This window comes from Calonectris borealis, chromosome 11 (assembly GCF_964195595.1).
Source record: "Calonectris borealis chromosome 11, bCalBor7.hap1.2, whole genome shotgun sequence".
Classification (NCBI taxonomy): domain Eukaryota; kingdom Metazoa; phylum Chordata; class Aves; order Procellariiformes; family Procellariidae; genus Calonectris; species Calonectris borealis.
In genome coordinates, this window is record NC_134322.1 from 16,924,330 (window position 1) to 16,951,516 (window position 27,187).

General features: G+C 37.9%; 1 protein-coding gene across 1 annotated transcript in view; it reads right to left on the reverse strand.

Annotated features, from left to right (window-relative positions):
• THSD4 (thrombospondin type 1 domain containing 4) overlaps positions 1-27,187 on the reverse strand; it is a 307,104-nt gene that overhangs the window by 59,419 nt on the left and 220,498 nt on the right. Inside the window, exon 7 of the mRNA XM_075160230.1 lies at positions 6,364-6,568. Coding sequence (XP_075016331.1) covers positions 6,364-6,568 — 205 coding nt within the window. The remainder of the gene's footprint in view (positions 1-6,363; positions 6,569-27,187) is intronic.

Below are 27,187 nucleotides of genomic sequence, written 5' to 3' on the forward strand. Positions count from 1 at the left end.
ATTTGAAGCACTGCAGGAAAAGACTGAGAGTGGAGACAAGGAGATAAGGCAGAAGCAAATAAGCAGGAGTTATCAACTGATATTACCATTACCACGTTTTTATAGGAATGCTTGATTTTGCAAACATTTTCAAAAAAAAAAAGTTGTTCCTCTTTCTGTGTACTGTTTCCTGACTCTTCAGTTTAGTATTCAGGAAATAACTATACAACTAGGATTCCTAATCATAAAAAGCATATTTTAGCATATTATTCACAATGTTCTGGTTAAGTTTACAGAGAGATTCTAACTGCCTCTTCAGATATTAATAATTTACTCTGAAATTTCCTTATGCTTAGTTTCAGTTTATTTAAGAAGTGATTCCTTAAATCTTTGCTTCACGGTTTGGAGCACATCACCGTCTGTACAAAGAAATGTCTTTGTTGTTTAACTCCAGCAGAGAACAGGCAAGAGGACCAAGGACAAAAGGTAAAAAAAACAGTTATTCTAATCCAGATATCGTAATTACACAGTTTATAAGTAATGCATTCAGTAAGCTGTACATGGAGAGAGACACTCCAACTCTGATGCATAGACTGACACATATAGGGATGCATTCAATGAATAATATACACCACAAGAAATACAGTGTCGAAGTCCTTGTGGGGGTTTCACAAGTCCATCACAATAAATATACATAATAGCATAGCTTTGGGTTGCAGCACTTCGTAAACTCAAACGAAAAAATTGCAAGTTTTGTTTCTGAATGGAAATGTAAGAATTATCAGTGGTGCACTGATAGCTCTCACTACTTATTTGGGACAGCCACTGCACCCAACGCACACCTAAGCACTCTAACAGAAGTTTACTATTAGCAGATCCCTTGTATATAAAGTAACTGAGAAAATAGAAAAACTCTCCTCCCCTGGTATATTCTTGCATGTTCATTCCAAGCCTGAAAATTCAAACAATATCCTCTCTTCTCCATATTACTATATAGTATCTTTTGCAACTTTTTTGCACAGAACCTTTAATCTTGTATTTAAAAAAAAAAAAATTAAGAGCAATTTAAAAAAATTGTTTTTTAAAGTTTATTAATTGATCTAATTAGCACCACATGAAGGAAATCAATGAGTTAATTGCTAATATATAAATTATAAAACTTTGCATATGATCAATGTGATATAGCAGTGTCTCTAACAATGTTTATCTTCTAAATTCTCTGCCAGTGTTCTAATTTAACTCCTTTATTTGCTGTAAATTTGAATCTCTAAATTGATTTCAAAATGCTATTTAAAGCTCATGAGACATACTGCTTGAATGTTATCTGCTGCAGGGAATACTGAATAGAAGTATTTTTTAGAGAATCTTTTCACAGTCCCTTTAGTGTCAGCCACTGTTGTTTTCATATGACAAATTCCCTAAATCCATATTCATGTTCAGGCACAACAATATTCACAAGAATGCTATTCACATCTCTTGGACTTCTGTTTAAAAAAATATTAATGTGTAACTCTTATTTTAATCACAAATACTGTATACTGGCGTGTGCTAGTATAAGATGCTAGAATAGCAAGAGTATTATTTTACAGAAAGCAGGGAAAATGGATTAGATCCAAAGATCGCCCTATCTCATTTAGTGGCTGAAATAACTTAATTCCATGAAAAACAAAATTGAATTACATAATATATTCCCTGAAGGAACTGTAAAAAGCTTTATAATTAGCAATTAAATAAATTTCACTACGAAACATTTTTGTAGTAAATAGTATTCAGGTAAGGCACAAAATGTTGAGAGACTTGCCAAAACTCTAATGTATGTATTTTCCCTTTCATAAGATATCTCATAAACATCTACTGCCAACGATGGCAGGCAGTATGCCCAGTACCGTCTGCAGAACTGAATCTCAAAGTCATATAACTCCAGATGCAGACAACTGCTCTAGAAACAAACTCTTGCTTGAGTTATGGGACATTACCAGATTCTTTCCAATTAGCTCATTAAACATGGTAAGTGTATTTCAAAACAAATGCATTTTCAACCATTGTATCTTTCAGTCTTGTATTAAGCTAAATTTTAATTTTTACTATTGATACCTCCTTCCCATCAGATTCTCTTGCTGTTGAGGCTATGGATAGGGATAACAACCAGCTTCTTGGAATTAGGTTCTCAAGACCCAACATGCAAAAAAGTACCTTCCAAATAATCACTTCAGATTCATGTCATTTAGCTTTAAAATTCTGCCATTATCCCAAATCCCAATCCCAAAGATGTTGAAGTATTTATACCCAAAACCACATGTTTTGCAGCGTAAGTGCTGTAACGTACTGGTCCCACTTAAGGTATTATGGTCCTACTTAATTCAGTGGCAAGCTTCCCACTTCAGTGTATGAGAACTGGCCAGCTGACGATTACCAGTGGGATAAAAAGTATGTCTTTGTCTCTTTTCTGTACAAGACTAGCATGTGACAGAAGTGCTTTGCCAATGGAAAAGTCTGTCCAAGGTCAGCAGTTCTGTTGCCGAAAGGTCTAACACATCAGCCAGGAAGAAAATATTGCTGAAAACTATTTTGAGAAGCAAGTCATTCCGTGCATAGCTCAGGACTGTACAGCCTATAGCCTTGTTTACACTTTATAGAGTCTAAACCTAAATTGTAATACCTAGCTTTTGCTTCTAACTGTAAAAAAAATACTAGAGTAAATATACAGACTAATTAGTACATTATTAATAGTTATTAATAGCTATCATTTAGCAGTCCAAAACTGGACTGCTTTCTTTCCGAACACCCCCCCCTCCCCCAAGAAAAAATACAAGATGTTTCCTGGGGAATTTCTGATCTGCCTTATGGCTCTATTAGAGGTAACTCATAACACCAGTTAATGTTGGCCATTCTCAATTTGACTGTTAAAATATTTTCCTTTATCAGATCGGCACTCTTCCTACAGTAAAGATCTTCAAGAAATGGAAAACCTGAAAGGATTTTTAGCATGGGGGGGGCAGGCAGGGAGAAGAAAAGATTATGTTCGTGCTGTATGAAATTCATTCATTCAAAAACAGGAGAACACCCGAAAAAAAGAAAGAAGAAGAAAAAGAAAAGCAGAAGAAAACAGAAACAATGTTGTTGAAGGTTTTTAATGTGTACAGAAATAAAATAGTAGATCACTAGATGCAGAAGAAATCTATGATTTTGCAGTTTTTGGAAAAGTTAATTAGAAAGTTACACGAACACCCAGTTGAACAACCACTGAAATAGCCTATCTCCTTTAATCTGAATATTCTGCCTACCCAGATAATTAGATGTTCCAGAAACACTAAAAGCTTCATATACCACTGTCATGTTTTTTCTTTTAACAAAGTGTATTGTTTTCAAGTAGCAAGAACTTATAAATTTTATTCTGGAATCACTCCAACTTGTGTGCAAAAAATGAAAATGCAATACTTAAAATTAGTAAACCTTAATAAGCTACCATCATATTCAGCATCATCATTAGAACTATGCTTTTTATGAGAGGCACTGGTTTTGCAACAATGAGCAATAGATTACTACAAAAAAGTTTACAAAAGCAGTATGAAGAAGTTTTCAAATGTTTCGATGACTTTTAGCTGAGTTTGAAATTCTTCGGATAAGAAACTGCCTGCTTTTTCCAGTACCTCCTGATTTTACAGAAATACCTCCTTGTGAAAACACACTTTCCCGATTGCTTATTTTCTTAGTACTTTTGACAAAGCAGTGAAAAGGTGTGGAGCTTTGTAAAAATTGTTTAATGAAACCACATGGAACTCAAGAGTGTCTCCTGAACAGAAACAAGCAGGATGACTCAGATTCCCAGAAACATCTGCAGTCATCTTCTAAAAAAATTTTAGTGACCTTGAGCTGACCTATGATTTTGCATTGAAGAAACCAGAAAATGTGCAAAGTGAAAGGAAAACCAAAAGCCACTAACTTACACTCCTTGCAACAAGAAGAATGTTGCTTACAAGCAGCTCTGATGGCTACAGCCGGACTATGACAGAACAGGGACCTGAAACTTCACTTTTGCAAAGCGCTCAACTACATGCTTAAAGGAATGGCTGCTGGGTTGTTCCTCTTGTTGCTGCTGCAGCATAAGGATGAGTTTAAGATCTTTTTTTAAATTGTTTTTTAAGTTCAAGACTTCTGCTTATTACCATAAATATAGAGAAACCAGTAAATACCAGATCTGAGTTTTCAAGCTTCCCAGCCCTACCAGTGTCACATGGTCTATAAAAATGTGCATGTCTAAATTTTGAATGCTGTTTTACCAGTGAGAAATTTGTGACCACCAATATGCCAAAAACCAACCTCCCAATTACCATTTCACTTGTCCAATAAATTGCTTGATAAACCTTTCTCTAGTTTCAGTGTTCTGATCTGTTACATGTTCATTCCTGTCCTGGGGCAACTCACCTGCCTCAATAAACCAAGTTTATCATGTAACGGTGTAAACAGAGAGGCTGCAGTCCTTCTAGCTGGAACTACAGCCTCAAGAATTCCTAGTGGGGAGGAAGCTAGCAAATTTAGCAGACTAAATCCATACCAGCAGCTTTAAAATGAAACATATGAAATGGATAAAAAAAAAAAAAAAAAAGAAAAGATGATAGCATAAACCAAGAGCTCAGGGGATAAGGAGATAAGGAGTAGCATGGGAAAGAAAAACTTTGCTACTTTCCCATACATGCCAACAGCCTGGTTATTTTTAAGCAAAAAATGTTACTCTTTTTCTGTCCTGCCCATTCCAAAAATGTTCAAGTGGCTCAGGACACTAACATAGTTAAGGGAATTTTTCTGCCAGCTGTTTTCAGATGCTGGCATGTTGAATTACATTCAACTCCATGGCTACTTTCACTGTCCTGCCAAATAAGCTGCGTTCTCACCCATTTCCTACCGAATGTAGAAGTATCTATGGAAACTCTTTAGATAGAATTATTGGGTTTTTTCATCAAACAAGTTAATGTTGATGGACGCTATGCAAACTGTTCACATGAAAAAATGAATGCTAGTGTATATAGGTGTATATAATGGATCAAAAATACATTTGGATGAAACCAGGACAAATTAGAACTGATAAGATCACCATACAAAAGGTCTAGAGCATTTGGTTTTCTTGGACTGCGGGTAGCTCATATTATTTCTTCACTTTTGAAGAGTCACTTTTTTGGTAAAATTATGGCGTTCACATTACAGTTCAGACTGTTCCCCATAATAAACTCCCATCTACAGGCAAATGTTTCTGTAGAACTAGTTACAGCTCCAGCAGGAATTAAGCAGAAGAAAGCGGAGAAGAGGAGAGAAGCAATTCAATAATGAGCACTTTCCTTTCTTGTACTTGAGCAGTAGCTGAGATGCTTACCAGCCAGAGTGAGATAAAGCAGCTGTCAAACAAGAGTATTGGGATTTGAAACTTCCAGTACAGCTAGACAGTTCTAGTAATAATTACACCAAGCTAGCAAGAAAGGGCTCATGTAGCTCCATTTTTATTACTTGCTATGGTGATTTTTAGAACAGATCCAAGGATGGACTGACAAGTGAAAAGAAATTACAGGGCGAGGTGCAGGTTTTACAAATCTTAACTGACTCTTCTCTCTCCAGTCCACTCGGCAGAATTGGCTCCAAAACAGGAGCACAACTGTAGGCAAACTAAGGGCTCTGTAACCTGGGAACATGAGAGGTTACAACAGGGAATGGCACAGTTCACAAATACACACAAGACAGACATAGATCTGCAGAAATTCCACATAATCTCTAATCTGCAGCACACTAGACAGATCTAGAAATACACCACAATATGCAATGATGTTAATATAAATATTCCAGGATCCTCTATGGTTTTGAATTAAGGACCTGCTTCAGAATAAACAATTGTACAAATCATCTTCCATTCTGTGGATACAACCTCAGTATCACATTATCTCAATAGAATTTTGATATACTTTCACTTTAAAAGAACTGAAATATTTAGGCAATCAGAAGATGCTCTTTTCTCCCAAAGCAGCCTCGATACACTTTGCATAAACGAGCATGCCGCTTGCTGGACTCTTGACCGCTCAGAGAAGGTTAACGATGTGGGAAGCGTAATCACCACAGCGGAACCAACTAATACGAAACACCAAAGCCAAGTCAGATGGACAGGGAAATAGCTGGTAACAGGTCTATGGTGTCTGTCATGCAAGATCAAGCCAGAATTATAAACTGCCAGTTAGTTCTGATCAAAACGCCTGTTTAATGGTGTTTATATTTTTTTTCCTCTCTTCTCCTCTCTTGTTCTTGACATCTATTTCACTCTGCTTAGAAGGCCTTTCCTGGCATAACCTCCACCCAGTTGCACTAGCGCACAAAGAATGCTTTATTCACTGAGATGCAACTTACCCAAATAGTTGTTGCTCTTTGACATCTCAGTAATGTTGATTTTAGTAGCTCCTTCAGGAATTTCCACTATCTTGTGGTAGCCAAGATTTGTTAGCGTGTGTTTGAAAACTCCAGACACAACCTTGCAAGCAGTGTTGTCCCCTCCACATATTCCACACTTGTCAATCACCTTCTCTGAACCCAGATAGTCGTCACAGCCAATGCTCTGCAAAATAAAATAAGATTTCTTTTTCTAAGATCTTACAACTGCAGACTGTGGACATACATAACAACCAAGGACAATATGACTTTCAGAGAATTTTTCAATTCTGAAAAGAATTTGTGAATTAGCATTGCACCAATTTCTTCCCTTGTTCTTCTATATGCAAAAAGGCAATAAAAACCAGAGGGTTCACAGATTTGGGGTTTTCAAGTTAGCCGACAGGTTTTTACAGCCTGTTACCAAAAATACAAGAACACACTAAAGAACACTAATGCATTGATCATTGCTGATTACACCCTCCTCAGCTGAAAGAAAAGAATTTCTTAACAACATAGTTCCTGTAACAGCTAGTCACAAAAGAGGTGTTATGATCCAAAATGGGCTTTTCACAAAAACAGAACTACTGTACATATAAAGTGTCTTCTTAATCTCCTCTAAAATTGAGCACTGAGCCTATTCTCACCAAAAGCGGTTTCTAAAAAGTCTTTATACTGCATCTAGACAGTTACAGAAGTGATCCCCCTGTTCACTGAGTAGAAAACCCTCAACCCACTCAGTAACACCCACTTGAACAGGATCGTTTAAAAAAAATTAAATCATTTAAAATAATGTAGAGGGCAGAAAAAAATGTTAAAGATTTGACACAAACCAGGAAAAAAAATCTTTCCAACTTACTGCACTTTAAAAGTGCACATACTGTAGAGACTATCTCCTCTTTTACAGAAACATTTCTGTTCATTGATCTTGAGGTTTTGTATTTACAGACTTTAAATAACGTTTATGATGAACACTTATCATCTACCTATATGATTAACTGGCACGTGCAAAAAAGAACTTCTCATTCTTATTCAGATAAGATGAAGTATTACCTGAGCCAGTAGAACAGAAGCCTATCACATATTTTATAAAATGTAGTAATTTGATGGAAAATGTTCAAAATAAGTGACAGAGTATTGTTCTATTATTTCAAATTGTCAAAAGTACTTGCAAATTCTTGCAAACTTCTTGATGAAAAAATGGTTAATTACTGTTTTATGGAAGCAAACATCCAAGGAAGAAAAAGAATTTTTTGATATCACCAACTTACAACATAGGGAGTATCTCGAGCCTTGGCATCACTGTATTTCTTTCCTATTCCCAATATTAACACTTGGCCCTTGCTGTGAAAAATGTTCTGAACTGCAAGCCAGAGTCTGCTTAGTTCCAATATAAATATTTAACACCCAACATCTTTTTTATGACTATCCAAGAAACACAGATAAACCCATCTAACGCATCACTGCCAGGATCATATGGAGCTTGACAACGATACCTGTTTGTAGTCACGAAGCAAGAGAATGAAGAAGATTCCGGAGCGCTCTGTGTTTCACGGTAGGATAACCTGATAACTAAAAATCTGTTCCATCCTATCAAATCCAGCGTGAGCAGATTGTTGCATGATTTCAAAGAGATTTTGGATTCAAATAGAAACACTTGGTTTAACATCTGGCATTTGCATTGCTTGGTGGAAATCTTAAAATCATGTACGAGTTCAATTTTTGTTTTTTGCCTCAAAATGCATTTTATTACTAACAAAGTAATGCACTTGCTTAAACGTAGGAATTACAATTACCAAATCATACAATATGACTTCAGACCTGCTAAAGCAATCTGGAAAATGTGAGTGATCTAAATTTAAGACAGCTGTGCCCAGTGATCCATTAATCTCTGTACTAGTCCTCATTGAAGGATATTTTGCTGAGAGTATTTACACTTTCTCTACCATATATTTTTTGGGTGGAAATGTAGTGGTACTTAGCATCAGCCTATGTTATACAGTGACTTTCAGGAAATTTCCACTGCCAGCAGGTTGTTTTATGGAGGGAATCCTTTCAAGTATGAGGTGTTACACAATATGAATTGCTAGCATTAAATGTTTAATGGTGTTCTCCATCACTACTGAGTCCCACACAGGTTCATACAATTTTCTTCCTCTTAGCAAATAAAAGAGAACAGAGAAAAGTGTGTTTTATTCATTGAGACCATAATGTAGAACTACTATGGGTCGGTCTGAACAGAACTACTTTTCACAGAAGAAACACAACCACTCAGTACAAATGCCATTCCTTTGCAGGGAATAAATATCAAACCTGTTTTAAACTCACATGTCATTCTTAGTCAAATGTTGATTGACATACAAAACAGCTGTCAATCTTTGGCTGTGCTATTTGGAATTCTTCCCATATAGGGTAAAAGGAGCCTGTGTCACAAAAAATGCCTGTAATGTTTAAGTGCTCTTTCACAGAAAGGACTGAGAAAGATACAAGGAATGAATTACTGGAGACAAGAACCTAATAATCTGAAACCAGCAACTGACAATGAGGAAAAGCCACAGAACCACAAGTATATAAATAAGATAAATAATAAGATAATAAATAAATAACACAAGATAAATAAGATAATAAATAGAATAAATAGTAAGATATAAATAAACAATATATATTATGCAGAGTGCACTCATATATGCATTTTACATGCCAACAGAACAGGTATTTAGCAACAAATTAAAATTTTACAGAGAAAAATTAAAGATCTTTACTGGTGTACCTACTGAGGCTTCCATGGAAATGATGTGCTTTAAAGATGAATATTGTATACGTTTCAGAAGAAGAGGCCAGTTATAACTAATAAATTAGAATCATAGAATCACAGAATAGTTTGGGTTGGAAGGGACCTTTAAAGGTCACCTAGTCCAACCCCCCTGGGGACATCTTCAACTAGATCAGGTTGCTCAGAGCCCCGTCCAACCTGACCTTGAATGTTTCCAGGGATGGGGCATCTACCACCTCTCTGGGCAACCTGTGCCAATGTTTCACCACCCTCATTGTAAAAAATTTCTTCCTTATAGCTGGTCTAAATCTGCCCTCTTTTAGTTTAAAACCATTCCCCCTTGTCCTGTCGCAACAGGCCCTGCTAAAAAGTCTGTCCCCATCTTTCTTATAAGCCCCCTTTAAGTACTGAAAGGCTGCAATGAGGTATCCCCGAAGCCTCCTCTTCTCCAGGCTGAACAACCCCAGCTCTCTCAGCCTTTCCTCATAGGAGAGGCGTTCCACCCCCCTGACCATTTTTGTGGCCTCCTCTGGACCCGCTCCAACAGGTCCATGTCTGTCCTGCGCTGAGGACATTCTACAAAACCTTGACATTTGTTTAATACAGTTTAGGCAGGCATATAAAAATGACTGTGTACTCTCTAATATTTCCAGATCCAGCAAGGATATCATACAGCAAGCTTGTGTCCCACAGGTTCTATGGGAATCTCGCTTTCTAACTGTATAAAGCATAGATTTCTAGCACTGACAGGTCATGACAGACTGGATCAGACACCTGTTACTGGTCCAGGACTCAATACTTATGAGGTCCTGGGCCTTGGTCCAGAGTAATTTTGGGAAGATGAAAGAAACACCTTTCTGGCAAGCTGATTCTGTTTTCTTTCTGCTTTTAAACAGCTGTTTGAAGCTGTGCGGAGATTTGGAATGGTAGTCATCCTTGTAAAACTAGGCTGGTAAACACAATTCACCCAAATTAACCAAAAATGTAGAATCCATGCAACTGTACTGAACAGATAATTCAGCATTTTTTTCTAGAAATTTAAGAAGTACCACCTTGCTACTTGGCTAATGTATGTTCATATAAAAATATGAACCAACTTCTAACTTCTCTCAGGATGTGGTATTCATTATGTTTAAGCACATGTATACGCAGCAAACATAAATCCCCTTATCACATTGCCTAATACAGTGTGATACATCAGCAAGAAAAAATGAAACAAGTAATACAAACTGGAATCCACTGTGAGTGTTCCTTCCAATATTTGCTGTGGGAACATGAATAAGTCTTAACTATGTCAATAGATATAAAGATCAGAAGTTTTGCTAGTTAAGCAGAGAGGTCTGAAATCTCAGTCTCCTTGTACAACTCTGGAAGGTTGAGATGTAAAGTGGGTACCAAAAACATTAACACCCAACTTAACAGCCCAGTACACTCTCACAATGGTGAAAGAAGGCCTTGGTCAATGAGGAATTCACAGTTGTTTTCCTCATGTAATACACATTTAAGGAATCCAAAAGCAGATGTCACTTTTCGAGCCACATCATACACAACATTCCTACTATGAATGTAAAAATATTAGGATTGTGAATACGAGATGAATGAGAAGGCAAAGGTAAATGTATTCTGTCCACCAAAAGGATTTTGGACAGGTCTACTGCAAGCTGTTCCTTGGGTATCAATATGAGGAGGTCTAGAACCCATCTGTCCCTTAAAACATTTTCTTGCAATGTGTTGTTTCTTAGTAGAGGTACTTTTGACTTGCACTATCTATACATCTTCTGTATTGCTCAACTATTTTTGCAAAGTGGTTCAAGAAACTCTTAAGTTACAAGTTAGCATGAAAGACACTGTTCAAGAATTACAGCCAACTGTATGCCAAAATTAATTTAAATAAAAACCCTTGAGAGAAACAAGGGACAATCTGGATGAAATATTCAGTGGTGGACTTAATAGGGATTTAGGACTATGTACACAATAGAATGGGGCTGGTGCCAAGCATTTGAAAACATGAAGTGCTGATCCCTGAAATGGAAAACAGATGTTACAATTCCAGTATTAAATGTTTCTATTAAAAATTGCGATCTATGTGGTAGAGTGGCATAAATAATACAACATGACAATATCTTGCTTCCGTTGCTCTAGCTGCATTGTATATTCAGGTAGGAAAGCCATGGTTATGACTTGTATATTAACACCATTAACTTCAAAAATTGGTTATATTGACAGGTAGTTAGCTAGCAGTTGTAATACGTAAGTAATTTGGAGAGTCTGGGCTCCATGGGGCTAGAAGGCAGAAGAATAAAAGGTTTACTAGAAGTCATACTTAAATGTAAGTCAAAAATTCTAAGAAAAGGGTCAGGGACAGTTAGGGATGTACCACAGCTGATCCAGCTGCTGAAGAAATGTTAGGCAGGGTAATGTGAGAAGAGTAATCAAGCAAGGTGCATGGCCTAAAACATCACTAAAGAAGTTAAGTGGGTAGCAGAAGAAGACCTGGCTAGTGGTGGGAGACCTGCTTTAACACTGTATCTTATCAATAAATCCTAGTTCTACAAATTGCTGAGGCTACTGCTAATTAAGTTTTATCTGCTACTGTCCTATGAACAGAGCTTCATGGGAGCCATCGTATTTGCTGTTCTGCTTGAGCAATACTACATCTCCCCCAACTTGGTATCACTGCTTTAGCCACCAAAAAACATGTACTCTTTCCTCTGCTCTGTGGAATAAACAGAAGTATTGAGATTAACGATTCGCATTGTGGGTCATTTCTGGGGGTTAACTACAAGAGATGATGCCTGTACTTCTAAGTTACTGTTTCTCCTCTCTGTGGTCTGAAAAATTTGGTGTATGAGTCTTATAGGGTGGTATAACGTAACAGTATCAGAACTAGTCATACCTCCTTTCTCAAACTTCTGGTCGTCCTGCCAAAGTAGTTCAACTTCCTTTGATAGTGAATCCAACAAAAATCGCAAAATAGCAAGACCATTAAAACTAGCTTTGCTAGCTGATAATATCTTTTCAGTAGTCTAATTTGCAGCTAAAATATTTACCTTTTTTCCCTTCTATAAAGTATCAATTTATGCAAAAACATATTCTGAATATATTGGGATTTAAACTGTTTAATACCATGTAGCTGCTACAGAGAAGCAGGATCACATGAATTATTAAATATTATACTGACAGGAAATATTTCATAAAAATTACTGGATCTAATGCTAAGGATTAATTATTCGTTGCATTTAAGGAACAAGAAAAGTAAGATCCTTCAAATGTCACATTAGCTCTTTTGAGTCTCTTTGCCTTGTAAGTACCCAGGTACCTGAGCAGAAACTAGTAAAAATACTCTATGGTTTACATTAGAAAAATACTACATCAAGGTAAGAAAATCTGCGTATTGACACAAAACTACCAAAGCAAATGGGTAATCCATGAAGCATTATCAACACATGGAATGATTAATTTTAGCACACATATCCTGTCACATTATTTCGTGTTGAAAATCGAAAGATTTAAAAGAAAAAAGACATCCTGTAAGTGCGTCTAGATGCTTCTCTGTTAATATTTAGCTCTCGCTTGGTGTTACTTACCTAGTTTCATTTGTACTGTTAGCAGCTAGAAAATGAAATCGATTAGTCTTAATAATACATTATTTAAATCTCAAAAGAGATGTAGAATGGTGATTGTGTGGCATACAGAGAATGAGATTCAAGCATGAACAGAGTAAGAACTACTCTTACGCAGTCTGCCACCTAAGACAGAGAATATATAGTCATTAGATATATATATTAAGGGCAAGCAAGAAGCAGCACAGATTATTTAGTTTACCCAGAAGGTAAAATACTCTACAGACACTTTTCATAGGTACCTTACAAGGACTTTAAATTAACAAGCGAGGATTAAGATCCAAACCAGGACACATGACTCTAGAGAAGTTCCACACAGAGGGCACATACTCTCCTAACGGTGACTGCAAGAAATAAAGTAGACTGCCCACATTCTTAAGCCTTTAACAAAGACCATTTGATAAAGTATTTTGAAATTCTATGAGACAGAGATTTGAAGGTTTTGATGTAGGAATACTAGCTGATAAATCATAAAGCTAGTACCATCATACACGTCTTCTAGCTGGTATTATCAAATATGTCACCCTTACAGTAACATTATTTTCTTCTTGCTTTTTTTTCCCTGGAATATCTATGAAATGGCTTAAAAAGAATAAATATTGAGGCAGTAACACTACCATTCAAACTCTCCATGAAACTACTCGTCAGACTTCATTTAAAACAAGCCGTCCACAGAATTAATTCAGAATGATATGAATTTTTGAGGAGAAGATATTTACTAGGACTCATTTAGGATTTTGCAAAATTTAAATCTAGTTTCTCATTGACATTCAGATAAGGAAGATGGGATGAATGGTTTCTAACTATATATCTTTTTTAATTAGGTATCACAGACTCTGATCCAAATGTCAGGAGTCTGGCATTTCCTGCATTCATATTGTAAATCTGCATATATTGCACTATAAAGGAACATCACTTTAAACCAAGCCAAAATAAAGCAGAATTCAAGATACACTGGTACTGAAATAATTTTTTTGAACTTCTGCCATTATATGATGCAGAAAAAAACAAACAAGAAGAAGAAAATGCTTTACAGCTGACCTGTAAATAGGTAATAACTTCAAGGTTATGTGGTAGATGACTCAAACATGGTCCTCTCAGCACATAGCTATTATTTTGCTTTTTGTGCTTCTCAGGTCGATGAAAAGAGCTGAATCTTTTTTTAAGAAATCCTGTGGGTTGTTTTCAAGGTATCTTGTTATTTCTGTAGCTTATTGTGCTTTCTTATAAATGCACCTGAGTAATCCATTCCAAGAATGCACACTAACAACTGTGAATAAAACACCAGCACAACAAAAAGAAGCAAAAGTCACTGTGCTCTTCATCTATATAAGCAACAAATGGAAATACATAAAATGTGTGTCTACACAGCTATACATCTGCCCCGAAATGACCCTTATTCTGTCATATCTGCACTACAGGCTATATAGCCTGGTTTCTTTCCTTCCTAAAAGGAGGAATTGACCCATAATAGATCAGCTAGTGATACATGTGATGAATTCTGCAGTTGCAGCTTATGGAGCAGTCATTATTGGTTGTTATTGTTGAGGAGATTCTGCCCTACAAACAGCATGGGAACAGTAAATCCAACACAAGTTCAATATCTGATATAAGATTCTCAGTTCTCCCACTTCTCTTCCTTTCTCCTAGAAATTACTGTTTTCCTTTCATTCTCCTATATGGTCTATAGGATCATTTTCACTAGTACAGAACAAGAAACACGGAGTACCTTATAGCTCTTGGTGTACTGTTATTATATTCTATCAAATGAAGCATATGGAGAGTAGAGTATACACTGTGATATAACAATTTTCCCACTGAATCATGCTACTAATTAGTACTGCACTATCTTCTTAGGTTCTATGGGCTGCGTGGCACTATACAACAACAATTTAGTGCTTCACCTGCCACTAGCTTAACTGAGAATTTGTCAGAGAAATGGAAGTTCCAGTGATCCATAGCAATGTCAGTGGAAACATCCTCTTCTGAGTTTTCCTCTCTTGGCTTTCCTCTTGAGCAAGACCCACAAGGTCCCCAGACACATACCTAACTGAAGTCCACAGAAGAAAACATTTCTACACTTACCTAATCCCTCCTTTCAAAATAAATGAAATAAACTATGGCATGTCTGAGACAATGAAGGAGAAATATAATTGTAAAAAAATGTTTTTAAAGTTAGTTTCACTTGGCTTTTCCCTAAACTCTAAAAATTTTCCTGAACATGTTCATTCAGGTCTACCAAAAAAATGCTCATTCAAGCGTAAATAAATCATTCCCAAAATCTATGATCACATTAAAGCTGAAGGTCAGGAAAGATGTCATAATAAGCTAGAAATACAGCAACAATTTAACAGAAAAAAGGTAAAGGCTAAGATTCTTAACAGATAAATAAAGGGAATATTAGAGCCACTTAGGGTAGAGCTGAAAGGTGATAAAAGCATGTAAACAACAAGACAATTCTTCCATCATTTTTGGTCTTTTCTACCTCAACTTTTTAACTAACCCCTGCTCTACAGTGTTCATGGTTCTGCTGTTACAAGAATCATCTTTGACCTTCTTTCATCCCTATTTTAATAAACAGCTTCCTATATTCTAGCCAAATTTCTAACGTAGCCTGAGCTTTTCTTGCCATGTCAGATATCTTCTCCATATACAGTCTGATGTTTCTACTTCCCAAGCCTTTCAAACAGAAATGGAAAGACATTATCCTAATAATTCAACCAGTAATGAAATGGACAGAATTGAACTTGCACATTAGAAATTTAGTGTTGCCCCCAGGACACTTAGGTGAGGTAACCATTTGTACAGTATGTAAAACAGCTTCCCAATAGCTGAGACGCTGACTTAGAGACTTCTTCACTGATCAGGAATGTAACTGTATTTTTACAAAAACAATGGTGCTGTATATTTTTGTAACAGTTTCATTAAAAAACAACTTATCTATAACAGAAATCAGCTCCTGTTTTGTGACAACATACAAAGCACTTAATCAGCAAGCCAAGGAAGAGATTTGATGTCCTGGAATTTTCATACTGGTTATGGCCTCAGTATAGCCTGGAGATAAGTAGGAATTTGTGACTGCATGTGCCCAAGCAGTTGGAATGGTTGGCAGCTAAATAGCATACAGACAAACCGCATGGTATTTACTTCCAGAATACAGGCTTGAATTTGAGTTGGCTAAAGGGGAAGCTCCAGATCATCAAGAGACACTTTTAAGATAAGCAGCAGATACTTAATATACCTTGAATCTGACAGCACTATCTTTAAGTTACTAAAAAGCAGAAAAGTTATCTACATACAATTAGAACCTCTGTATCCCTCAGAATAAAATTGGTTTTATTTGTGCGAAGTACAGAAATGCCTGAGTCAGGGCTTGCTGTTACAGGCATCATTGTACCTAGGCATTAGAGACAAGACATTCCCGAAAACCCTGTAAAAACATGGCATAGCTGACCCACCCAGCACCATGAGATGTCACAACGCCATGTCCCACAGCAGAATACAGCTGCCAGAAACACAGCGAACGCCAGGATGTCCAACAAAGAAAACCCTACAACCCACACATACAGACGCAGACTATCAAGCCACCCTCCGAACACCACAGTCCACCATCAGTCACAACAAAGTCCCAACCAACATAGGGACGATGACTGAGCTGTTCAAGAGCCACAAATTAGTCACCCACGGACACGGTCAGGAGAAGGGGTGAGTAAGCAGCTGCCTTTTCAGATTGTTTTTAAATCTGGAAGGATAAGATTGCTAGAACAACCTGCAGTCACACTGGAGGGCTGTGGGAGAGCCCCAAACTCCTTCCAGACGTAAGTCCCAGACCATGCCTCCATTATACCACTGTTTTTACTTTATTTCCTGCATCCAAACTTAAAACTGCTATTGACGTGTCACTCCTCAAGAAAATTGTTTTGCAAGTGGAACCAAGTTAGAAACTCTGTTGATGCAGAAACCAGGAAAAAGTCTCGCTTTCCCTAGCACTGTAGGGCCAACACAGCTATGGGAATGTGAGACTGATTTCTTTCTGGTTTGTGCATCAACTGAATTATTAACTAGACTCCAATTGCAGAACAATGACCTGTAAGAATGACACTTCAATAGCAGCTTAACTACATTTCTAATGCTCTTCTAATAACCTGTACTTTCTGCTTCTACAAATGCACAATGAACAACATAAATTTCTATACTGTAACTTACAGAAAAAACATTGACAAATACTTTCTAGGAGCTCTCCTTCCAGTATTTAAAGTTCAGAATATGCTATATAGATTTCAACTAAGTTCACTGAAATCTGTAGGAATCTTCGCAGCTGAATGAGGCCTTAGGAAGAACAGTCATCTGACATCCATAGAGCTTCTCCTCTCAGTGCTTTCTTGATCCTGAGAGCATATCATTGCATACTTCTGGTATTATTCATTTTGCCACTTTTTACGCTATAAGCAACATCTTGTTTCTCACTGCATCAGGGGAGGGGGAGGCAGAATTGATTCAATTTTAGCTATTCCTTTCTTCTACCATTATCACCTCCCTCCTGTTGCTGCTCTTGATACGCTGCTTACATTCTTGAGAGCTAATGACTCAACAGTATTTTTTTCTTTTCTTTTGGCTGCTAACATATGCTCCATTTCAAATGGATACAGAATACAGGCTGATCTAGTTACCACAGCTTAGTAATGTTTTTGAACATGTACACGGTCATTTGTGTTTACCGAAAATACTTAAATCCCACCATTCAAAGTGACTGCAAATGGTTAGAGAGATGGCTGAGGTAAAGGGGAGGAAGACAAAGAGAGACCAGACACAGGCTAATTAAACTGCAGTTTCTTCTTTGTGAATGTAATTCTCCTAATATTTGCTCAATTTAATGTATTGGTGAAGCAAACACTGTTGGATGTTTTTTGGCTTTGTTTTATTTTAATTCCTCACCCTAAATGCTTGAGCAGATCATTGGAATCATTTAAAAGTCATTTACTTTTCCTAAACATACTATTTGTTACCTTTTGTCCCTGTTTCGGCTGGGATTGGGTTAAATTTCTTCCTAGTGCTGTGTTTGGATTTAGTATGAGGAGAATGTTGATAACACACTGATGTTTTCAGTTGTTGCTAAGTGCCCTCCTAGTCCAAGGACAGCTCCCGTGCCTACTGACTGAGCTAGGTACACAAGATGGGAGGGAACATAATCAGGACAGCCAGCCCAGCTGGCCAATGGGGTATTCCATACCATGTGATGTCATGCTCGGTATATGAAGGGTAGGCGTGATCCAGGAAGCACCGATTGCTACTTGGTTATCGGTCAGCGCGGGTGGTGAGCAATTGCATTGTGCATCGCTTATTTTGTATATTCTATCATTATTTATTATTATTATTATTTTCCCTTTTCTGTTCTATTAAACTGCCTTTATCTCAACCCACGAGTTTTTCTCACTCTTACCCTTCCAATTCTCTCCCCGTCCCGCTGGGGGTGGGGGGAGTGAGTGAGCGGCTGCGTGGTATTTGGTTGCCTGCCAGATTAAACCACGACACCTTTGTACATTTTGTTCGAGATGGACAAGGCATTTATTGTCTTGTTAAATCTTCACTTTCATTTCTAGTTAACAGCATTTTGGTATTACTTAGAGGTGCTGTAATTTTTTAAACAGACATTATTTGGAAAGCCCACAACAGAGGAAATTAAAATGAGTGAATTCAACAACTGTACTTTGCAATGTCCACTATTCCATGATTCTAAGAACATACACTGCAAAGCTTTTATTGCATTGCCATGATTGAATTTTATTTATTGGCTTTAGGAAATATCAGCTTTTCTGTTCTCTCACACCTATAAGCAAATTCTGAGCACCAATGTTAGTTTGTTTAAACAGAGAGCTCTGCTTTACATATAAGCTCAAGACTGAAATGTTGTCATGCAGTATCTGATTCTGAAATTCCACCTATCTGACCTACCTGATGCAAGAGAGCCCCATGCATTTTCTGAGGCACTCATGTACTGGCAGTCAGACTGCCATTCAGAAATTAAAAGCCTTTGGGCAGGAGCATGACAGAAGTAAGAGCTCTTAAAAGAAGGTAAGATAGCATGAACTGCTGACAATTAAAAATTACACGTGCTACTTCATGACACTGCATGAATCATTGTTATCAAGCCACTTTCTCACAAGGACATTTGGGGTTACAACATAAAGAACTCATCAAATTACCAAATATGTGGGATTTCACTCCTACGGTATTCCATTGATGTCTCTCTCAGGAGAAGTTGCCAGAACACACAAGTCTGCTCCATTATACGTTTAGAAAGTACTCTGCCCTCCACCTTTACAGGAATTCCTTGCTTTTCCTTCTCAGTCCTTAAATGGATTCTGCTTTCTCCTTCCCATTCAAAAACCATGCAGGGATGAAGTCAGCCACAGCATAAAGCTGCTCAGCTCCAAAAGTTGGTGTTTGGTTTTCTCACCAGCAGTCAGTTGCACTCAGTGTCCAACTCTCCTTCCTTTGAATATTCCAGACCTCCTCATGATGTAACGTCTAGTGGACACTGGACCTTTTTTTTTTCCTTCACTCCCTTGTAGTGAAATTGTGCTGAAAGATGGTGCATTACCTTCATATAAAATGTCTCACTCAGTGACCACGGTGTCTATAGACACACTCAGCCGAGGGAATGCAGCGGGTTCTTGAGCCAAGAACACGCAGGGAGCTTTGAAAGGATTAGTAAGAATGTTTTCTTCTGCATCTCTTCTAATCCCTCCCCCTCCACACACACACATTTAATAAGCATCGTGTATGTGCAGTAAGTGGTCAGATATTCCAAAATTTGTCCAACAATACCCACTTCATGGAGAAACGTATTTGTATTACATTAGTCACTCTTGATCCAAATCCCACTGAAATCAGTGGAAAGGCTCCCTTTGAAATCAGTGGGAGTTGAGCCTAGGAATTAGCTCCAGTTTCCAGTGAAATACCATCTACAAAAGATAAAAAAGTATAATTTACTGTTCTTGATTCACCAGGAATAGCTTGCTGAAACTGCAATTTACTTTGTGGCCCTTTGTAAGCGTGGAGGATTTTCAACTTAAAGTTGTGGGATTCATTGTACCACAAATGCAGCATGATTAATGGCCTTTCAGAGCCCTTTCACCACCGACAATAACTTAGGAGGTCTCCATGGGGACTCTTTGACGGTATCTAGTCTTATAAAGGTCTTGAACCCTGAAGGAATATAATGTTGTTCATTTTCTTGGTTGGTTTATGATTCTACTGTTTCATCCTCAAACTTCATCTTAAGTTAAACAAACCTCAAGCCCACCAGGACAACTATAAAAAGCTAGATGATACAATGAAAAAAAATTTTACCACTATCACTAATAGCCTTTTATATTTGGCGGTTGCTTCACAGGTACCTTGATTTCTTTCACACTTTTGCCACTGGAAATGATCATTGCTGTTGTAGCCAGAACCAGATGATTTGTTTCATCAATTCCAATTTACCTTACAGGTTTACCCACCTCAATGTTAAATTCACACCTGCAAACACTGTTATTGACTTTTTAGCAAAGTATTTAGTATGTAAATATTGTTCTCTATTACACACAACACTTTTTCTTCCTGTCTGTGACAGAGGCTTCAAGCTAAAGCTGTAAATATTTGCCCTTCTGGGAGTTCTCTTACACACTAGTTCCCTCATTAAGATCTTGCCTTCAAAGCTTTTAAGATGCCAGTGCTGCTATCTCATAGGTTAGCTATGCTTTCCCCCAGTAAGTCTGAGAAGCTTTCAACATGCATTTTTAGTGATGATATCTGTTCCCCTTTCTGTCATCTATTCATAGAACTTGTTTGCAATTTCCGAAAGAAAAGTTTGCACATATGCTCCTGAGGCCAAAGTTCATACTGACTCCTTTATGTGTTATTTACAACATTCTCTCTCACATAAACAGAACTGTAACTAACTAAGGATTTATCTCAGGAGTCTCTAAGAACTTACACAAGATTTAAACTGATTTAGCAAACGCTACACCCGCCTTTAATAAAGTATGAAACCTGAACACAAGCTTTGCTGCTTTATCGATCCGTTATTCATCCATCAAATATCCATTTGGGTAAGACAACATCTAGATGTACACATGTAATCCAGTTTAGCCTTTTGACAAACTTAGAGAAAGTCATTTTATTAGAATTCTTTTGATTTGAAGACCCGTTTTGAATCAATTCCTTCTTCATTGATCCCACAAAAAGGCAGCAAGTTTTGTTGGTCCCCAATGCAACACAGAAAATACTGATGTCATTTAACACACAGCCTGGAACACAACTGTGGAAGCTAGGAAAAACTGTCAGTGAGAATGGGAAGAGCTGGAGAATCATGCCCATCACCGAGACTCAATTCCACTGCAACTGAAAACAGGAGAATTGGGCAAATAATTAGGTTGAAGGTCTTGGGAAACTAAACATAAAAGACAACTCACCAGAGAAGCAGAGAGTGAAACCAGAACATTTTTTGGCTCATTTCAGGTTTCCAGTTCTGGGCCTGAAGCTGCAGCTGCACCTGGTCGTCAGAGCAGGACTGGCTAAAAGCTCTGGCATTGCACTCCCTAGGATGGTGTCCAGAAACACTACAACCAGAGCTTGGCAGTTGCAGGATAAAGCCTCCTTCGCCTGGTTTTCCAGGCTGTGAACTAGACAAAGCTGAGTTTTGTTTATTCCCTGTTTCAGATCTTGTGTACCACTCTTCTTGGGAGGTGGCTTGGGAGGTGAGCTGCCCAGGCTCAAGGCTAACTTTCGTAATGCAGCCATCCAGCCTTGAACCACAGAGCTGAGATGCCTCCTGCCCTCCTTTTTCCCAGGAGGTGCTTCTAAAGTCAGGGTCTCACCACTGGTCTCTGAGCTACGCTGCAGGCACACCTGCGCCAGATCTTGTACCACCCTGATTCTGACCCTGGTCCTGACCTGCTGACTTGATTTTCTGGCCTGAGGTAACATCTAGCTCATCATTAGGGATTGGCCTTGACATCTGGACTGTTGGCTGAGTCTCGTAACCATCAGCAGACCTGCCTTACTTGCAATGGAACTGGGGACATGCACCCTTTTTGGTAAGGCCACTGTCTGCCTGGTCTGCTATGATTCTCAGCTCCAGGTTCATCTTCCCCTATGGATCAGCAGGCCCTTGTTGCTCCTGACACTGTAGATTAGACTGACCAAATTAGTATTTCTTCTTCCTCTGGTTATCAAACTACCCCACTACTCAAAGTTCCCGTCAAAGGAAAAAGACATCTCCTGCTTTGAGCAACGCAGCTCGCTTACTGAATAGGAAAAAGAAACACAAAATAAGCAAATTAATATTGCTTTGTAATTAGAGCAGTACTCTCTGAACCAAAAAACTCTGAACTCTCTGAATCAAAATAAATAGAAAATGCCCAACTTTAATTTTTCCCCTCATCAGAGGGAGCTTGCACTGTGCAGTTGTTACCTACATTTTGCTGCACGTCACGATGTAACACTGCAACCAACAGTGGTTCAAAACCTAGTCAGTCTTGAAGCTCTTAGTAATGTGTGATAAGAAGAAAATAAATGTAGAATATATCTGTTCCTGCATGCCCCTACATTATTTTTAAAGTTAAGGGGAAACACTGTTTTTTCTTCTTAATCTCGGAATGTTAAAAGATTTGACAAAAAAATGATCCTTGAAAGGTTTTTAATTACTAAGCAAAAGGCTGTATTTTTAACACTACTGGGAACAAATGCTTGGTCCACCCTCAAATAGGGTGGGGTTAACTGGTGACTATTAGAATCTGAACAGAACCTAGAGCTTGCGTAGCTGAGAAAAAGGGAAACTTACTAATTAAAAGACCTGGTTTTCTGCAATTTACAGTCTTTACTAAAGTTCTACATATCATGTAACAAATTGCCATTTGAACCAGATCTGAAATCCACACAAGCTAGCATTCAGGATCTGAGAGTGACCAACAAAGGCATTTCAGCACGAACTGCAAAATTCATGAAGTAGTAAGACTCCACAGTAAGACTAGTAGAGTTTGGCTTTGTTCACAGCCATTGAAGCCAATGGCAATACGTTCTTTGACTTCAGAGATCTCTTACAGAATACTCTTGTACTAATTAAGAAGGTAAAGTCTCAGAACATCAATTAACAATACTGCAAAATACAATAAATCAAAATTCTCCAATCCCCAAAGAATACGTAACTGATTTCTGTCACAGAATTTGAAACTAAATTTTGCTATTCTACCTCACCAATTTGTGTCCTATAATGAGATACAAGATTAACAATGTTGTCCACAAGGTGGCACTTACAATCCTTGTGAAATCAAAACGTAGAAGGTCCACGCAAAAAGAAGTTAATTTCTTACACCTGTACAGTAAGTTTCTACTACTCTTCTTTTCAAATTAGCTCTACTACATGAGTAACAACTACTGCTCTTTCGTTACCAGTAACATGTTCTTAAAATTTATCAGTCAATCCAAAGATTTCTTTTGGTTTGGGAGGTTTTTTAACCTGAAAAAAAATGTTATACAAAACTGAAATGAAGGAGAAACTCTCAAACTGTTTTTTCTTGCATCATCTGCTCTCCTTGTCTGGAGACCAGGTGGACCTCATTTATCAATCATAAATAAATATTTTAATCCAAATCCTGCTGTCTTTCCTCAAAAGGAACTCTCATTGACTTCAAAGCTGACATCAGCTGGAAATTTGCCAAGTCACAGGAGTCGGCCTCTTTACGGATTTGACAAGGCAGAATTATGTCAAGTCCATGGTCTTCACAATCCAAAATTTACTAAAAAATTTAAATAACTTTTGGTTTTAAGTGTATCAAACAGAAGGATATATTCTGTTTTTTCCACTCGCCTGTATTTTTGTGTAAAATTAAATCACTCCCACTGAGTCTGTGGAAATGAGTAGAGGAAGACCAAATTAGGGAGCACCTGAGAAAATTTTATGTACACAAATCTTTGTGACCAGATGGGATGCAACCAAGGGTGCCAGTGGAGTTGGATGACATCACAGTGAGGTCATGGTGATTGGCGGCAATGCCCAATGACTGGAAAAAGCAAATGCCACATCCATCTTCACTAATGGCAAGAACTAGGACTCGAGGCTCAGTTGCAGGTTGGTCACCCTAATCCCAGCCCTCAGAAAGACTGCAGAGCCAATCCTCCTGGAAGCCATTTCCTCCTGCCACATGAAGGACAAAAAAAATTATGGGGAACAACCATCATGGATTTACCAAGGTCAAGTCATGTCTGAACAAGTTACTGTCTTCTGTGATTAAATGACTAGTTTAGTGGGTAAGTGGAGAGCAGCGGATGTTTTTTCCCTTAACTTTAGGCCTTCAACATAGTCTCCCACAGTATTCTTAGAGCCAAACTGGTGAAATCCAGACTGGGTAAGTCGACAGTAAGGTGAGTGGGAAACCAGTTGGATTGCCAGACTTAAAGGGTAATGATCACTGCTCCAAAATCCAACTGACAGGCAGTTACTCGTGGCATCCCTCTGGGAGGCCCACTGGAGTCAATACTGTTTAACATTTCTTTAAGGACCTGGACAATAAGACAAGAGTGTGCTGTCAGTAAATGTACAGATGATACCAAATTGTGGGGAGCAGTCAAGATACTGGAAGCAGGACTGCTACTTAGAGAAGCCTTAAGAGGCTGGAGAAATGGGCAGACAGGAACCACATGAAGTTCAAATGCAAAGTCCTGCATCTTGGACAGAGTAACTCCATCCACCAGTACAGGCTGGGTACTCACTGGCTAGGAAGTAGCTCTGCAGGAAAGGATCTGGGGGTCCTTGTGGACGACGAGTTGAACATCAGGAAGCAGTGTGCCTTTGCGGCAAAGACAGCAACTGCCTACTGGACTGTACTAGCAAGGGTGTAGCCACCAGGTCAAGGTGATTATGCCCTCTATTTGACACTTGAGAAACCACAAATGGAATACTGTGTCCAATTTTGGGCTCCCAATACAAAGTATTTACTTGAAGAATGTTTTTGAAGAGAAAGCATTAAAAGCTTCTAAATGTGTCAAAGAAAAACCTTTCTCCTCTCCTTTTTCCTGTTTTCCTTACCCAAGTCCCTCTTTCACTTTTGCCTCCCCCAAAAGAAGAAAAGTGAAAATACCATGAAATGATAGAAAGAAATGTGAAACCACGAAAAGAAGAATGATTATGAAAATAAAACAATACCAGTTATCAGCTGCTTCCACTGGACATCTTGTAAGACGATCTGCCTCACTTCCTTTTCATATTTTCTGTTCGAAGTTGCACCACCAACTAGCAATTGTTCTTTCTTATCTCTTATTAATTCCAGTTACATCTCTGTTAGTTTTATGAGACATAGTCATTGTAGAACAGGCAGTAAACTTGATTAAAGCTGGCTAGCTGTAGACATCTACATTTATACCTTCAAGAATTAAGGTTTCATTTGTGCACTACTATTAAAAGCCAGGCCATCTTTAAACTAAAACAAACATAAAGCAAAGATCCTTTTATTCTTTCAATATTCTTTCAATTCTTTTATTCACCAGATTTTTCTAAAGAAAGCCTTGAGCATCTTTTTTCAGAGCCAAATTTGTATCATGGCCATCTCACAGAAATGAAAAAATTACTTTAAAACAATAAACTCAAAATTTCAAATAGTAAGAAGGGCCAAGGATGTTTGGCAAGAACAGCCCATTGCTCATTTTCTCCAGATGAATATTAATGTCTAAGAACTCTTACTTCTTTTATAACCAAGCAACACCATAAAGTTGAGGGTTTTTTTCCCTAAGTAATAGCTATGTAAGTAAATAGCTGAGAAAGAAAATTATAAACTTTAAAGTATGTCCCTATACCACTACTACCACTCTATTCATTCAGAACTCCAACTTCCAGGAGTTTATATATTAATATAAACTCAGCTGCCTTATTTCAGTTCAGGTTGTACCCCATAGAAGATCTATACCCCTCCCTTCATTTGCATGTGCAACTTAACATTAGTGCATTCTGTTTCCAATGGCTCAAATTCACAGCAAGTAGTGAACATAACTTTACAAACCCCAAACACACACAAATTCAAAGAAATAAATCAGAAAAATTAATGAGGAGCAGTAAGGTTAATGAAAAAGCAAACCCAAACATTAGGATATATATTTGATGCAGTTTCAAGCCCTGTTTGAGCAGTTTGAATCTTCTAAATTTCTCACTGCAATAAAAACATTTGATGCACAATACTGAGGAGTGAATATTAAAAAACAATTTTGGCATACAAATGATGATTTTTTTCTCTGATTAGTCACTTCAACCTAGGTAAAAACTGTAGGATAAAATTTAACGTAAATGTTAGTAATAGCAGATCTTAACAGAATTCTACACCAGAATGGGTAAAGTACTTAGCTACAACAAAATGGTGCAGCTCTATCCAGGGGGTTCTATGGCAATGCACACCACATGAGTATGTGACACCTTCCAGAAGGTATTAGTTTATCCACAAAGTCAGTTATGGTATTGGACTGGAGGGGCTAAATAAGCCATTAAACGCTTGCATTATTGCTTTAGTTTGGCGTTTACATTCTAGGCTCCCCCTTCAGAACTTGTACAAGGAAGCTTGGATAAAGAGGGCATCACCAGAGATACTAACTAAGAAAGTCCCAACTTTACTAATTTCACGCAACCGGAACTCACAGAAGTGCTGCTCATTTAATTCTTTCCCTCTAAGCAGGAGGTACATTAGATTAGTAATAAGAGAGCATATGTTGCTTTGGCGTCTGAAAGCTTTGGTTCCTCATCTTTTGGAATTACAGTTTGCGTTAGTGGACTTACATTCCTTTCCCAGACAGCCAGTTTCTGACACTTTTATCCCAACTCTTGCTTCTTGTCTTTGATACATCTCTCTCCTCTCCACTAGAGAGAACACTAGTTTTTCTGAGGTTTTTTTTTTTCCCCCAAGCCTAAGCAAGGCTGCCTAGAGATTGGCTGGATGTCTCTCTCCTCAACATGTGAAGAAGCTGAGGATAACAATACTGGTTTTCTCTGGCCACTGTTAAAACCTTTGACCCTCACGTATGAACTTACAGATTTAACTCCTACAGTTAGTTGAAGATTATTCCTTTCACTGCTATCTGTCTGTGAGAGGTATTAAATGAGACACCAATGAAGATTTTATGACTGCTGGAGAGTAATAGCTGGCACATGCCAGTACATCCTCTCTCCTGGTGGGTTTCCCACCAAATGTACACCTCATTCACCAGAGCTATTTGTAAATTAGAAGAATGATCCAGATTTCCAGGAACTGCTTTCAGCTTTCCTGATCCCTGAGGGAGCCAAAACGTACGTGCTTCATAGCATTCTAATAGAACAGCACACAAATTACACCACACAGACAGCTTTTTAAGCGTTTTACTGTATGAGGTACTTAACATGTACAAA